This window comes from Aspergillus ruber (genome assembly GCF_000600275.1).
Source record: "Aspergillus ruber CBS 135680 unplaced genomic scaffold scaffold00007, whole genome shotgun sequence".
NCBI classification, from domain to species: Eukaryota; Fungi; Ascomycota; class Eurotiomycetes; order Eurotiales; family Aspergillaceae; genus Aspergillus; species Aspergillus ruber.
In genome coordinates this window covers 688,649-702,168 of record NW_024467303.1, presented here as the reverse complement: position 1 = coordinate 702,168, position 13,520 = coordinate 688,649, and the positions used below count along the sequence as shown (strand labels likewise).

The 13,520-nt window shown below is 48.1% G+C and overlaps 3 protein-coding genes across 3 annotated transcripts; 2 read left to right on the top strand and 1 right to left on the bottom strand.

Moving 5' to 3' along the window:
* Window positions 1-82: 82 nt before the first annotated feature.
* Window positions 83-1,143, bottom strand: EURHEDRAFT_452025 (tRNA wybutosine-synthesizing 3 family protein; the record flags this gene model as incomplete). The annotated part of the gene is made up of 2 exons (XM_040783997.1): window positions 83-589; window positions 676-1,143. The coding sequence occupies 2 exons, from the start codon at window positions 1,141-1,143 to the stop codon at window positions 83-85; spliced, it is 975 nt and encodes a 324-aa protein (XP_040640621.1).
* A 636-nt stretch (window positions 1,144-1,779) lies between these two features.
* Window positions 1,780-4,803, top strand: EURHEDRAFT_451880 (DUF2461 domain-containing protein; the record flags this gene model as incomplete). The annotated part of the gene is made up of 8 exons (XM_040783983.1): window positions 1,780-2,425; window positions 2,487-2,602; window positions 2,679-2,732; window positions 2,823-2,842; window positions 2,895-2,965; window positions 3,212-3,414; window positions 4,297-4,437; window positions 4,702-4,803. 8 exons carry the CDS (start codon window positions 1,780-1,782, stop codon window positions 4,801-4,803), a joined length of 1,353 nt encoding a protein of 450 aa, XP_040640620.1.
* A 7,356-nt stretch (window positions 4,804-12,159) lies between these two features.
* On the top strand, window positions 12,160-13,468 carry EURHEDRAFT_452525 (Zn(II)2Cys6 transcription factor domain-containing protein; the record flags this gene model as incomplete). The annotated part of the gene is made up of 4 exons (XM_040784044.1): window positions 12,160-12,303; window positions 12,372-12,638; window positions 12,698-13,039; window positions 13,079-13,468. 4 exons carry the CDS (start codon window positions 12,160-12,162, stop codon window positions 13,466-13,468), a joined length of 1,143 nt encoding a protein of 380 aa, XP_040640619.1.
* Between the last annotated feature and the right edge of the window lie 52 nt (window positions 13,469-13,520).

The window sequence follows — 13,520 nt, the reverse complement described above, 5'->3', positions numbered from 1 at the left end:
TTTTATTAAATTTCATAACACGACGACTGGCGCCTCGTCAAGACTCGTATCATCTTAAGACCTATTATAACTGGATCGGGTTTCATAAATCGTCTTCCCCCTTCGTGTCATCACTTGCATTCGCCTGGCTCTCCAATAGCTTTTTCCTCATTAACCCTTCAGCTTTCTTCCTTTCTCTCCGTTGTTCAGGGTCTTCCCAGCCAGGAGGCCTAGATTTCGTTTTTGTCTTTGGGCCAGGGGTCTTCTCTGGATAGCACAACTCGAGCAGGCTTGTCCGAAATCTCTCCTTTCGCTCTGTGTTAACCGAGAATCGCTCGTTCGAAATGGCAACCAGCATTTCTAGATATTCCTCTGTAACTAGGCTGTGGATAACCAGCTCACCACCGTCATCTCCGCTGCTATCGTCACAGTAGCCAATGACTGATTCCAGCGAAAGGCCCGATGAGCGGACAGCAACAATTGGACTGATACCTTCGCTATCTTCCAAACAGCGAAGACTCTGCAAGCCGCTTTCTCGGAAACCCGAACTGGATCCAGCTGATAGAACAGGGTTTGCGTGTCGCAGTGTTGCAGTCATGATGTGGAGGATCTATTTTAGACATGTCAGTCTGTACAGAGACCCTTTCAAGGTTGAAACAAAGCATAGACCATAGAAGGAAAAGGAAATTAACACACCATGGGATCAAAATGAAAGCGCACAAGACGTGGGGCTTGGCCCTGTTCGCCCTGCAGCCTCGGTGGTCTCCCATCCCCCGGCACAAGCCCAAATAACCCGTGCAATGATTGACCATGCTTCATCTCTTCTTTCAGCGGCTCATGCGAGACATACAACCATCGTCCGGCACCCTTTCCACCAGATGGTGCGAACTGTCTCTGCTGCTGTTGCTGTTGCTCTTGTTGCGGGGGTTTCTGAGATTGCTTTTTCCTCCCCTCAAGAAACACACTGATCCGCCCAGCACAGCTACTGGTCGTCACTAAGCCGGGCTGTGCATTGACGTCGCGAATTAGATCGCGGATTCCCTCGTCCACGGATCCTTTGGGCGAAAGATCTGTGTACTCTGCGTCTGGGATCGAGAGGTCGGCGAGGATTTGGCGCTTGCGAGTCTCAAAGGCCTCTGGGATGGGTTCCGTGATGTTGGCCATGGTTTTCTTTATGCACAGGCTCATCAAGTAAAAGGAAAATGAATTCCCGGTTTATTCTATATTCGTTCTGGTATCTTTCGTTTTTCTTGTTCAATTTTTTTTTCTTTTTTAAACAGGGTTGACGTCGCTCAAAGAATGCCAGGCCGACAAAGGAATTTCAGGAATCGACACCAAAGAAAACCCTCCTTTGATTTTCTTTTTCTCGAATTATCCCGAATCAACAATCATTGAATATCACGTTGTCCAGCAAAAAGTCCATTCTCGAACGGGGGAAAAAATCGTTTCGGAGCGCACTAGTAAGCGGTTCGGCGAACCGCCCTCTCCCACGCGAAAGTCGCCCCAGAAGTTACCAGCCTCCTGGTCTCTCCCTTTATTCCCCATGTCTTGAATCGCCCGAAACTTTGAATGTCTATTTTCAGATGCCCTGAATACCTTGAAAAGGCCCGGAAAGTTATTAAACGCCGTATTGCCTGTGCACGAACTTCCGATTAGCCAGCGCTTTCTTGTCTCTCGACTTTGTATAGCCGCTTATATCTTGCGAATACCTCTCGGAAAGTACTACAGTGTACACAGGAGATTCAGGGTCTACATTTTACATTATTTATTTTCCACTTCTGTGTCAGAGTGCTACTACTCATGCCTCGACGATCGTCTCGGGCCGTTCCCGCGTCAGCGGCAGCTCCAGCGCCGGCACCAAAAAGGCGCGCGCCTGACACATTCTCCGCCGAAAAGACGGAGTCCAAAAGGCCAAAATACATTTCCAATTCGACTACCGCCGACACAAAGTCGGTCAAAACCACCGCCAAAAAGAGCAAATACTTCAAACAAGAGTCTTCCGAAAACGAAGCTTCTGAATCTAAGCACGGATCTGAGCGGGAGGGCTCTGTGTATGGGTCCGCCCACGAAGATAGTCAGGATGTTTCGGAGATGTCGGGGTTGAAACTCTCCGGCGCTACTTCCACAGACGCTGGAGCGAAGGAGAATCAGTTGGGTATGCAAGCCGAAGGAGAGCAGACAAAGGTTCAAGATCGCAAGTCAAGCACCAAGAACGACGAGGATGAGCGCAGCGATGTCGAAGATGACGCGGTGGCATCATTGGTGGACAAGGAGCTGTGGAGGGAAGGCGTCAAGACGGGTCTGGGTCCTGGCAAAGAGGTTTTCATCAAGAAGCCCAAGGCCAGGGATGCGGGAGATGTGCCGTATCAGGATCACACCGTGCATCCTAATACAATGCTCTTCTTGGAAGACCTTGAAAAGAACAACGAAAGAGCGTGGCTCAAAGGTAATGCGCTGACAAACGTTGACTTGTATACCGATTCATAGCTGATGGGGGACACTGCTAGCACATGATCCCGATTTTCGGGCTGCGAAGAAAGATTGGGAATCTTTCGTTGAGAGTCTCACTGAGAAGTTAATTGAGCGGGATAGCACAATCCCTGAACTACCAGCTAAGGACTTGGTAAGTGATGACCCATCAATATCGGTGTAGGCGTGGAGAATAAGGAGCCACATTAACATCGACGTGTTCGCTTCAGATTTTCCGCATACACAGAGATGTTCGGTTCAGCAAGAATCCTACTCCGTATAAGGTATGTTAACCTTTTTGTTTCTTTGAAGTATTTTGAACTTTCTATGCCGCTTTTGCCGCTTGAATGTCGAACTAAGCTAACAAGGCACAGACGCATTTTTCAGCTGCCTGGTAAGAACGTTTCTTCAGCTATATGCTATTGCAAGTCAGCTAAGTCTCGCAGGTCTCGTACGGGTAAGAAAGGACCTTACGCTGCCTACTATGTTCATATGCAGCCCGGTTCCTGCTTTGTTGGTAAGTCATAGCCAAAACAAGGCACCTTTTTCCTGTGTCAAGGCTAGTCTTGGAGAGCGTACACAATACGTGATGGTCGCTCTTCCGGCGATGCACCCTGTCCCAGAGATCCAGGAGTTTGATATCCACGATTCCGTTCAGTATATCCAGGTCCTGCGAGGCCGACCATTCGCATCGAAAGACTGTCTAACTTGCTCAACACCCTCCCCACCGCACATTATGAAGAAAAAGGCTGACTAGATCTAGGATCCGGACTTTGGAATCCCGAGGCGAATGCCCTCGCAGTCCTTCGTGAGGACATTGACCAAAACTCATCCCGTCTGAAGGCTGTGCTGAAAGAGCCCGAGATGCGGCGCGAAATCCTCAATGGAATACCCGACGACGAAAAGGAAGCTGTGAAAACATTTGTCGACCACAACAAGGAGAGTGCCCTTAAGGTCAAGCCTAAGGTAAGTGTTGGCCCAGCCCAGTTTGTTTCAGCACGCATGATCGCATCCTGTCGCGTCCACTCCAAGCATCCAACACCCTTCATCATTCTTATTATCACGAGGCACGGAAACGGATACGGAGACGGGCATGGAGACGTCAAATCTTGAGAAAGTTTGTTTCTTTCGGGGCGCATGTGTATCGTTAGGGCCTTTATCGTTGGTCTGCTTGTTAGCACTGGAATACCGGAAGAAGCTCCATCTGCGATTATCATTCGAAGAGGCACCAAAAGACATCAAAAGTTATCTGGACGGTTCAAACGAGCTTCCGGCATGTGTTACTCGGCATTGTGGGTGTGTTTTGGGATTGTTTCTCGCCGATAAGCGTCCAAGCTAGGCTTGGGCATCACGAGACCCGGACGAAAATTCGGCGGCCATCGTGCGAAAGGGAAACATCGTGCGAACGGAAAAACATGTATTTCGAAATGATTTCCTGCAATTATAAAGACGTCGCCAATAGCTATCATCGCCTGACGTCTGGTGGAAGCGCAGCCGCGGATCGTTCCGGCCGTGTCAGGACCCCTTTGACCACTCACACTTTCCACGCACGCGCCCCTTGGAAACAGAGACCTTTGTCTCTATGCCTCAAAACTTTGGCAACTCACTTACTGTTCCTTGGGAGTCCGGAAGGGGAAACAGATGACCTCCCGCTGTCCCACTGGGTTTGAAACTATGAAGAGTTTTTTCTGCGCCGTCTCATCTGTTTCCATGGTTCAGCATCTCCTCTACACAGCATAAGCGGGTCGCTTACTCGACTTTGCGCAAATCAGATACTCCCATCTCCATCTTTTATTATTATTATTTTTCCACGGACCATACTGACAAACTTTCCTCTGTTTTTTCTAGGGCTACGATGCTGATAATGAGAATATTCAGCTGCTCCGTTTGCGCAGCTTCACCATCGGGAGACCTCTTTCCGACTCAGAATTCATGGATGCCAATGTGCAGGAGAGAATCGCGGCTCTCATTGGCATCATGGAACCCTTTGTAAGCCATTCCAGCCACCCTTTGTTGTCATTTTGGCTTTCTTTTTGGCCCCCTCCTCCGCCCTGCCCACAATCCGCGTCTATTGGCCTTAGCCACCCCTGCAAAAAAGACACTGTTCCCCTCATCAATCCCTTCCCAGCCACTTCAGCGGTGTGACATCCCTTACCCACTATCGTCGAATCAGTTCTACTGAACGATGGCCGGGAATTCCAGCTCCTCTTCTTGTGATAGGTCTTTGCTAACTGCCATGTGATTGATTGACAGGTGACGTATCTCAATAGCGTCGTCATGCCCGATCCGGTGGGCGAGGAGGAGCCCAGCTCTGAATCGGAAGAAGAGTCCTCAAACGAAAACGAAAGCAGTTGAGCTTTCATTTGGCGCTTAATTACTACGAGTAGATCGTTTATGAAATAGAGTTGAGTTTTTTTTATATTTTTTTTTTGGTCTTTGGCTTTTTTTTTTTTTTTTTTTTTTTTTGGTTTTTGGTTTTTTTTTTTTTTTTTTTTGTCTTGCGGGTATCTTGGCTGAAAGAGTTTGGTGCACTTGCCTGTCCCAACACAGTGCCCCTTTCCCGTACATTCGTTCTGTGTTCTTTTGTTTTGGTACTGAGATTTTACGCTCTAGGCATGGTTTGTTTGTCTGAAACTCGTGTAAGATAATCCGTTTCCCATTTTGGCGTTAGACATCGATGCCATTGACCCTCGTCGATGGTTTCTCATTCCCATAATCTCCCCTCTTTCTTACCGCCAGTTGCGATCCAATGAAGTGAGCAATCTCGAAGCCAACAACTCATCGAGTGGGCAAGGACAAGCCCCCTTGTGAGACCTAACTAACCAAGCCCAAGCCTCCACCGTCCGGCTAGTCCTGACTTGCATCTTGTTTATGGCTTGCTGTCCGCGCGCCGCAGTCGGCCCGTCGGATTTGCCGTCAGCTCCACGGCACGTCTGGCCACACATTCGACCACCAGGGAGGCACACGCTATCCACACCTGCACGCTTGCGAATTCGTCCACGAACTTTGAAGGACATGGGATAGACGCGAGATTTTCTTCTTTCTAAATTCTGCATCCGTGCCCAAAGCGCCCCCCATCCGGTGCATTTATCCATTTCCTATTATGAGAGAGCGCATTTGTTCGGTGGGGAGTGTGGTCTCACTCACAGACAGGACATGCTGTTAACATTTTTTTTTTCCTTTCCCTCTGTCCACACTTCAAATTTTTACCCCATTTTACAGAACGAAAAACCAGAAAACTCTTTTTTTGCAGTCCGGAATACAGATGCACCCCCGCGCACGATACGTGATTTAGTTATGGGCAATCTTGACGAGGAAGTGGAGGAGTCTTTTTCTCTACGTGCATCAGGCCAGTTGTTCTTTCCGGCCCAGCAGACCCTGTACTTGTACAGAATACAGTACAGAGTACAGTACAGACTCCTACTCTGAACACAGTTCTCGCGAGACCCATGGCGTCTGATCTTGGTCTAACCTTGGCCAGAGTTTCCACTTGGACGCGCCTATAATTCGGTAAAAATCCTAATCCTAACCCGTAATGCGTCCGTGGGCGTTGCCGATACGAGGTGAGCCTAAGCCTCATGATACCATTGGTGCTGGCCATGATGCTTTGTACATCGTGTACAGTACGAGTAAATTTTGCGTTTGTATTGTGCTTACGGGGTACGATACTCTCCTGCATTGCATGTTGGATTGTACTAGTGTACCACTCGTACTTCGTGCAGTACGGTGATTAACAGAGATCGACTCATCTCACTTAACCAATACACGAGATGGATGCGGGATATGTCACTAATCATCGTATTAACTAGATTTAGCAGCGCAAAGATTACCTGGTTGGGATTGGGGACCAGAGATCGGAAGGTTCCGTAGTCTGGTTGGCACGGAGTATTATCCGGGCCTATTATGGTCTCGAGGCATTGGGCGTATGTTTACTTCTAATTTTTGACTTAGAAAGTAAACTTGACTGGTAATTGATGGATATTGGGCTGAATATGGTGGTGTGTTGTATTTGCATGCCTTTGGTTTTCTTATGTGATACCGTAGTATATGCGCTACACAAATACCAGCATGCAAGTTTAGCCCTATTGTCAATTCGCACTGGCAATTATCAAATATTTCTATAAAGTCTGCCAGAAGACATACCTTGGACATCTACACATGGTACTCTATATACACTAAATAGAAACACGACGTATAAAAAAATAAACTCTCGCGCTTGTTTCAGTCAATCTACCGATTGCCCTAATATCGAATAGACAGATCAACTATCACTTTTAAATATAGAATCCGCAAAAAGAAGACTTCCCATAACTCCTTTATTCGCGGGCGCCAAACCCGCGCGTATATTATGAGGATCATTACTCCATTCGGAGAACAAAGAGAGACGAACCGGTTCGTCGAAGCCAATCCAGGAAATGAAGAAATAGAAAAACGATGCATCATATTCCAGAGAGAGTACATGGCGCAGTATGGATTGTTAAATCTGGCGCTAACATTGGGCAGTCGGGGTTTTGTCCGTGGCTTGGGGGGTGGGATTGGGATTAGTATGTATCATTTGGGATTGGTAGATCGTGTTAATCTGCTACTCCGGGCGTATGATCTGTTAGTTAATCTAATTGAATGTCATTGAAAATGTGTTTGCTGCTGAAAGTAAACCGGCTCCCTTTGTCTCATTGTTCTTTCATCCTTCCACATGGAACGAACCCTCGTGACACCCGCTCAGCCCGACTGAACCACCAAGTGAAAGAAAGGACAGAAATCCGAGATCTAATGCCAGCGACTAATGCGCGCCATCAACTCCGGAAACAGAAGGAAATAAGAAAACATGTCGGGTGACAGGCCGGTAGACGCGGTGTCATCACACCGCATGTAAGCAAGCAAGTATGAACATGACTCGAGACTGACAGATATTTCTTTTTCTCGGAGGGGTCAAGTCAGTAGCAAATGAATGAGCAGGTTTCTTTGAGGGGAAGTACTAATGAGAATAGTGGGTGGGATCTTCGCCACGTCAACAATAGACGCGCTTGTAGAGTTAGTGGTGGTGTTAGTGTATTCGGCCGAGCACGACCACTTTCGTTTTTTGTACGTATGAAGACAAAGCCAAGGCACAAAGCTGAAAGGAGGGAAGCGGTACATTAATTTATTAAGAAGTTGTTGTTATGTACTCCGTACTCGATTCGACAATTATCGAGCCCCTGACGTGGTGGTAACTACTCCGGAGTACAGATTACTACAAAAGTGGGGGTCACATGACCGAACAGGCCTGCGGGCTGCCGAGAAGGGTGCGGGCCGGGGGGTTACGGACCGCCGTAACGGAAGCTTAGGGTTTGCGGCGTCTAATTGGAGTAAAAAAGATTATTTTGCTTTTTAAGAGTCCAGTGTGAACCATGGTTCAGGGTGCGATTATGAGTGGTAGTTTTTTTAGTGCGTATTCCGACCTCTGTTGCTCCTAGAGATATGCTGGGCTTGCACATGAATTATATTGGCTATATTTACTATATTTTTAGTGTAGTGAGGCATAGTTATAGAGCTGAAATCGTTTTCAGCTGACCTTCAATAGCAAGTTCTTGTACACTGTGAACGCCCGGTATCCACAAGGTGGGTCGGCGGCAACGGAAGACGCGGACGGCAATGCACCGCGCCGACTGGGTAGGAAAACGTGGCGAATTTAAAATATACGATACAGTATTGTATTGTTGTATTCTCATTTTCAGATACGGTACTGTATGCCGCTGTGTACCAAAGGTATACAATCTCGACAGGAGTATACTACAATGATTATACTGTACTCGAATGTGCCCACTGTGAAACATAATACTTACGAGTCCAGGTTGCATTCACTGACTAGGCAAGGTATCATCAGAATTACTCGGAGTCAACAGTAGCAACGATGTACGTACACTCTGTACAAGACCACCAAGACAGGGTTTTTGAACAGGGGTATTGCCAACTCGGTGCTTTAGGCTCCCTGCTACATATGCTCTACATACTCATGCATTAGATCGCGGAATCGGGGCGGCCCGTACTCTCGAAAAAACTGAGCATGTACATACCCTGTAGAACGAGTAGTACATCCTGGTCCAGATGACAGATAACAAATACTACCCCCAAGAAACAACCCTGTATTTGTTGTACCAGACCATCTGCATCGGTGTATTATCACACGTGCATGGCACGAGGACTGACACCTGAGCAGGAGGGTATAACACACGTTGTTATAGTTGACTGGTTTGTCTTACCAGGCGGGGTTCATGTCGGGGCATATCACATATCACATGACCTATCACCTGACAGTAAAAATACCGTTGTAATGACGTATTCCGCAGGGCACGCTAATGCAAGTTACCTGGAAATGCCAACTGATCGGACCAATCAGGATTTTAGAATGCGGCCCAGGGCTGTAGCACTGGAAAGTTAGTGTCCTCCACTCCCAATTTTCTTTTTTCTTTATTGATTTTTTATTGATTTTTTGTTTGGTCGATAGGTATAAAAGGTGCATGTGCAGAAAAGGGCACTTATGCACTCTGATTGGTACGACGTGAAACGCCCTTCGATGTCTTTTCCGTATATGGATCCCTGCATGGTGGCCATATTATTCATCTCATTATTATTATTGCTGCCATTCGCGCTTCATAGAAATTAATATTCGCCCGTTCCTGAGTAGTCTATGATGTCCGACCTTGGAAACTTGCCGAACTACCGGTGGCAAAACGGACAAGTCAATCAGCCATACACAGTGCCTACCATACCACGCCATGGCGTAAACTGTGGCTGTGTAAGGATTCAGCTGGGAATGTACGTTCTTTCTTTGTTTTAGGTTAATCTTCCACCCGTGGAATGACGATGAATGGTGAAATCCTGCAGTGATATTCATTATTCGAGAACTTTTTTTTTTTCTTTCCCGCTTACTTCATAGAAACGCCCATCCCAAGAACCAGGTTTACATTCACCGCCACTGTTCAGCTAGACCTTGATACCTTCCCAATCTAGTTCATTATTCGGGATCCAGCCGGGCGTCGAATTCTCCCGCGTGTAATCCATGGTACGGGGTAGAGGAAGCTGAAAAGGCCCAATTTCCCCGTTCCATGGTTCGGGCTTTCCGAGGAGGGCCGTCGGAACCGAACCTCCACCGATCTAGATTGTTCAGGACGGAATATAATGATTATTGACCTGCATTATATTATATGAAGGTACAATTATATCAACTGTAGGCACGTTAATGTAAGTACTCAGATAGAGATACGGTTCGGGCAGTCAGATTTCCGGACCAATCAGCCCCCACGTCTGAGATGCATCGGGGCTGGCCGAGGTGCTGGGCCGCGGCTGTCGCTTAAGAAGCGGGCTTGTTATTTACAATGTATGTACTGGTACCTAGAACATACATTACAGTATTATATTCGTAATTCTCAAGTCGACTGTTCTGCTGTCTATCGATGGTTTTTCATTCCACCGCAAGAATCTAGGACGTGATGGGTTATCAGGATGATTATTGCCTGTAAGGAGAGATTGATCTAGGCAATGAACTGTACGTGTACATGTATAAGCAAGTACTCTGTACAGTACCCTTGAGCATTCAGATGGTCCTTGCTGACGGGCTGGGCCGTCCTGATATGATCTCCGGATGCAAGGGCGAGATGCAGATAGGGTTATTTTATTCCAAATCATCCATTCATTATTGTGCAAAGTTAATAGCACGAGGGTTGTGTAGGCCACATGAGCATGAAGGGAGAAGGGGGAAAGGGACTGGTACACCGACCGGTACACTAAGCATGATCAAGTGGATTAGAACCAGAAGTAAGCAATCCTTGGTTCTGTTTATGCTAGCGTGTCCCGGGCCTTTGAGATGGGTCGTTTAGCATGCAACTGCGACTCGGTACTCGGGACAAAGAGTCGAGATGAAATCATCGAAGGAATGGGATATTACAATTTTAATCTAATGTTGGTTGAACTTAATCAATTACCGTCACTTTACCTATAAAGAGACGTGAATACTACTCTGTACTACTGGTGCTAACAGACTTTGACCATCCACGGCCCGTTTTCCCCCCTGTTCTGGTGAAGGATTTCGGGCATTACCGTGGACCCAGTGGAAAGTGGGTTTTTGAACAATCAGCGCGGTTTCTAAGCGCGCCCGGTCATATGCATGCAGGGTGTTTAGTTACCGCTTTCGGAGACGTGCATATGGGCAACTAGACATCTTCTCTGCTCTAGTACTACAAGTATAGCCACGCTCCCCATAATAAATTAAAGAATATATATGGTAGTGTATAGATTATTCTAAGCACATTACTGTATGTATACAGAGAGGCAGTACACAGTAGTACACACGTAATGCCCCACGCGCCTTTACCCGTCCGCATTTTCCCACCCGCCGATTGGATCCTGCGGCTGCGGCCCTCCCCTTTAGCATGCGTCTGCTCGGGCCCAACTGACGAATCGCAACACTCAACGGTCGAGTGGAGTGCAGGCTGTATATATTCGGACCTGTGTGTGGTTGCTCATTGGACAGATGGATCCCTGCCTTACTGCCAAACGGCGCCCAACCCGAGAGCATTCAGCTGATCCGCATGGAACCAGACGGCCTTTAGTTGCGTCTTCAGAGGACCCCCGTCCACGTCTATGGGATTCTGCAACAAGTACGCCGTAATTTATAATGGTACTTGTGCATGGCATGAGTATTCTTGTTTAATCTATAAAGTACAGAACGTTGTAATATTTCGAGATCGAGCATCGTATAAATATACTATCGTACAATATTGATCCACGCTTGACGCGCTTGCCCGCAGTTTCTCGGACTGTCCGGTACCTATAGAATATTCCGCCTGAGATGATCAATACAAAATAGAGAAGCACCTCGGTGTTTTCTCCATTAAATACTAATACTGTAATGACGGGTAATCGTATTTGCAATACCACCATACCGCTTGTTCGCGGCTCCAGGACTATCAGTGACGGCCACTCCAACTAGTCCCTCGCTCACGTCATAATATTTTTTAATTTTTTGTGTTTGTCTCTGTTCATTTCTTTTTTCTCTTTCTTCTTTTTTTTCTGTTCATTTTCTCCCCTTTTTATTTATTTTTTCCTTGGTCCACTTACGGTTACCCTATCTTGACTTGCTATCTGAGCCCCAGCCGAACCCGTGGCCTCCGTGTCCTTTCGTTTCCTTTCCTTCTTCTCTTTCTTTCCTTTTTTTCTCTTCTTTCCTAATCCTACTCTATCCTCTTTGTCCAACATCGTCTATTTACCTGCAATTGTTAGACTCCCTGTCAATTCCCCCCTCCCGCAATCGCCTAAACTGACCACGAGGCTATGCTAGCTTTGCAAATCACCCGCCGGGAGCTGCTTTCTGTTTCTGACTTGGTGCATTATTCTCGGTCTTTGTGACCTTGTCTCCTCTACTATACTATACCGTTTTCTATATTATTCTTATTTGCGCTTGTTATTACATACACCCCGTCCCGTGTTTCGCGTACTTCTATTGTTCTCCTTCTGTTGGCCCTTGCCCTCCCTTTTACCCAGAAAATACACAGAAAAAAGAAAGAAAAATACGACTTGACTCGCATTCAACTTGCATCGTGCGTTTTGTGTGTGATTGATTCATTGCCTGGCTCCGTCCGTTCCGTCCCTCTTCGTCCCGTCTTCCCGACGACTATTACGACTATCATTTTTCACTTCCTATAAAGCCGGTCTCGCGCGCATCGTCCTCCCCCAATGTCTAGCAACCCCCACGATTACGTCGACCCTCATCGTCAGGGCCAATATCCTCCACCGCAGTGGTCTCAACCAGAAGACCATCCCGCTGCTGCTGTTGCTGCTGCTGCTGCTCACCACTATCCCCCGGTTTCGCAGTATTCTGTGAGTTGCGCTACTATATACTCTACTGATCTGTGACAATGGCTAACTGTCGCTTTCCAATTATATAGTACCCCCCGGCTTCATATCCTCCCACCCCAGACCATCAATACCCGCCACCTCCGCCTGGCCAATATCCTCCCCCGACCACTATGGCTGCCACTTATCCCCATATCCAAGGTCCTCCTCAGGACCCATATCGTTTGCCTCCTCCGGGTGCCTACCGCCCCGATGTCTACGCTCAGCAAGCCCCTCCACCTCCGCCTCAAGTCGTCTACCAAGCTGCTGCTCCCCGCCAGCGCACAGCTATCGCCTGTCGCTACTGTCGGAGACGGAAGGTACGTGGGGATTGGTTACACTGTGTGCTCGTTCGCACGCGCTGACATGGGATTGATAGATTCGTTGCTCAGGATTTGAGAGTTCGCAAGATGGCCGCTGTAGCAACTGTATTCGCTTCAACCAGGAGTGCATGTTCACACCCGTTTCTTCCCAAGCGCAAGCCTTTGTCCCGGCTCATGCCGCCTACCCTCATCTGCGAAATGCGCAGAGCCAGGGGCGTCCTGGTGGTGTGATGCTCTACGGTGCTCATGGTCAACCCCTACCACCGCAGCAACAGCCGGGCACTGATCTCCCACCGCCACAGGGAATGTATCATCAACCTTATGCTGCAGCCCCGGCGCCCCTTGCGTCATCCATGCCCCCAGACCAGGTAAGTTGCACAGGATGCGAAAGTTTCTCTGTTTCTCTGAGGTAATGCTCATGCGATCTGTTCGTCTAGCGACCGGGTCGACGTGGCTCTGCGTCGGGCTTTGAATATCCGGATCCTACCAACCTGGCCCCTGTTACTCCGGCGACCTCCACCCCTGGATATCAGACGCACACGGCGCCGAGTCCCTACTATCCACCACCACCGCATGACCGACGTCCCTCACCGCAGTCCACATATCCCTACGATAGCCGCCACTCCTCCTCGCCGCACACCTCTCCTTACCCGCCAATGCACCCCCCTCAGGGTGCTATGACTCCTCCACCTACTTCCACGCCGACATCGACGCGGGGTGGTGGCCTGAACGTTCGTGATATGCTTAATCCCAACGACAACCCCGGCCGATCCAGCACGGACAGCGACATGCTCAATGCTCTTAACCGCCGTGGCTTAAGCCAATAGGCCATTATACTTTTCCGATGCGGAGAATGACCGAGTGTGGAAAAGGGGGTTG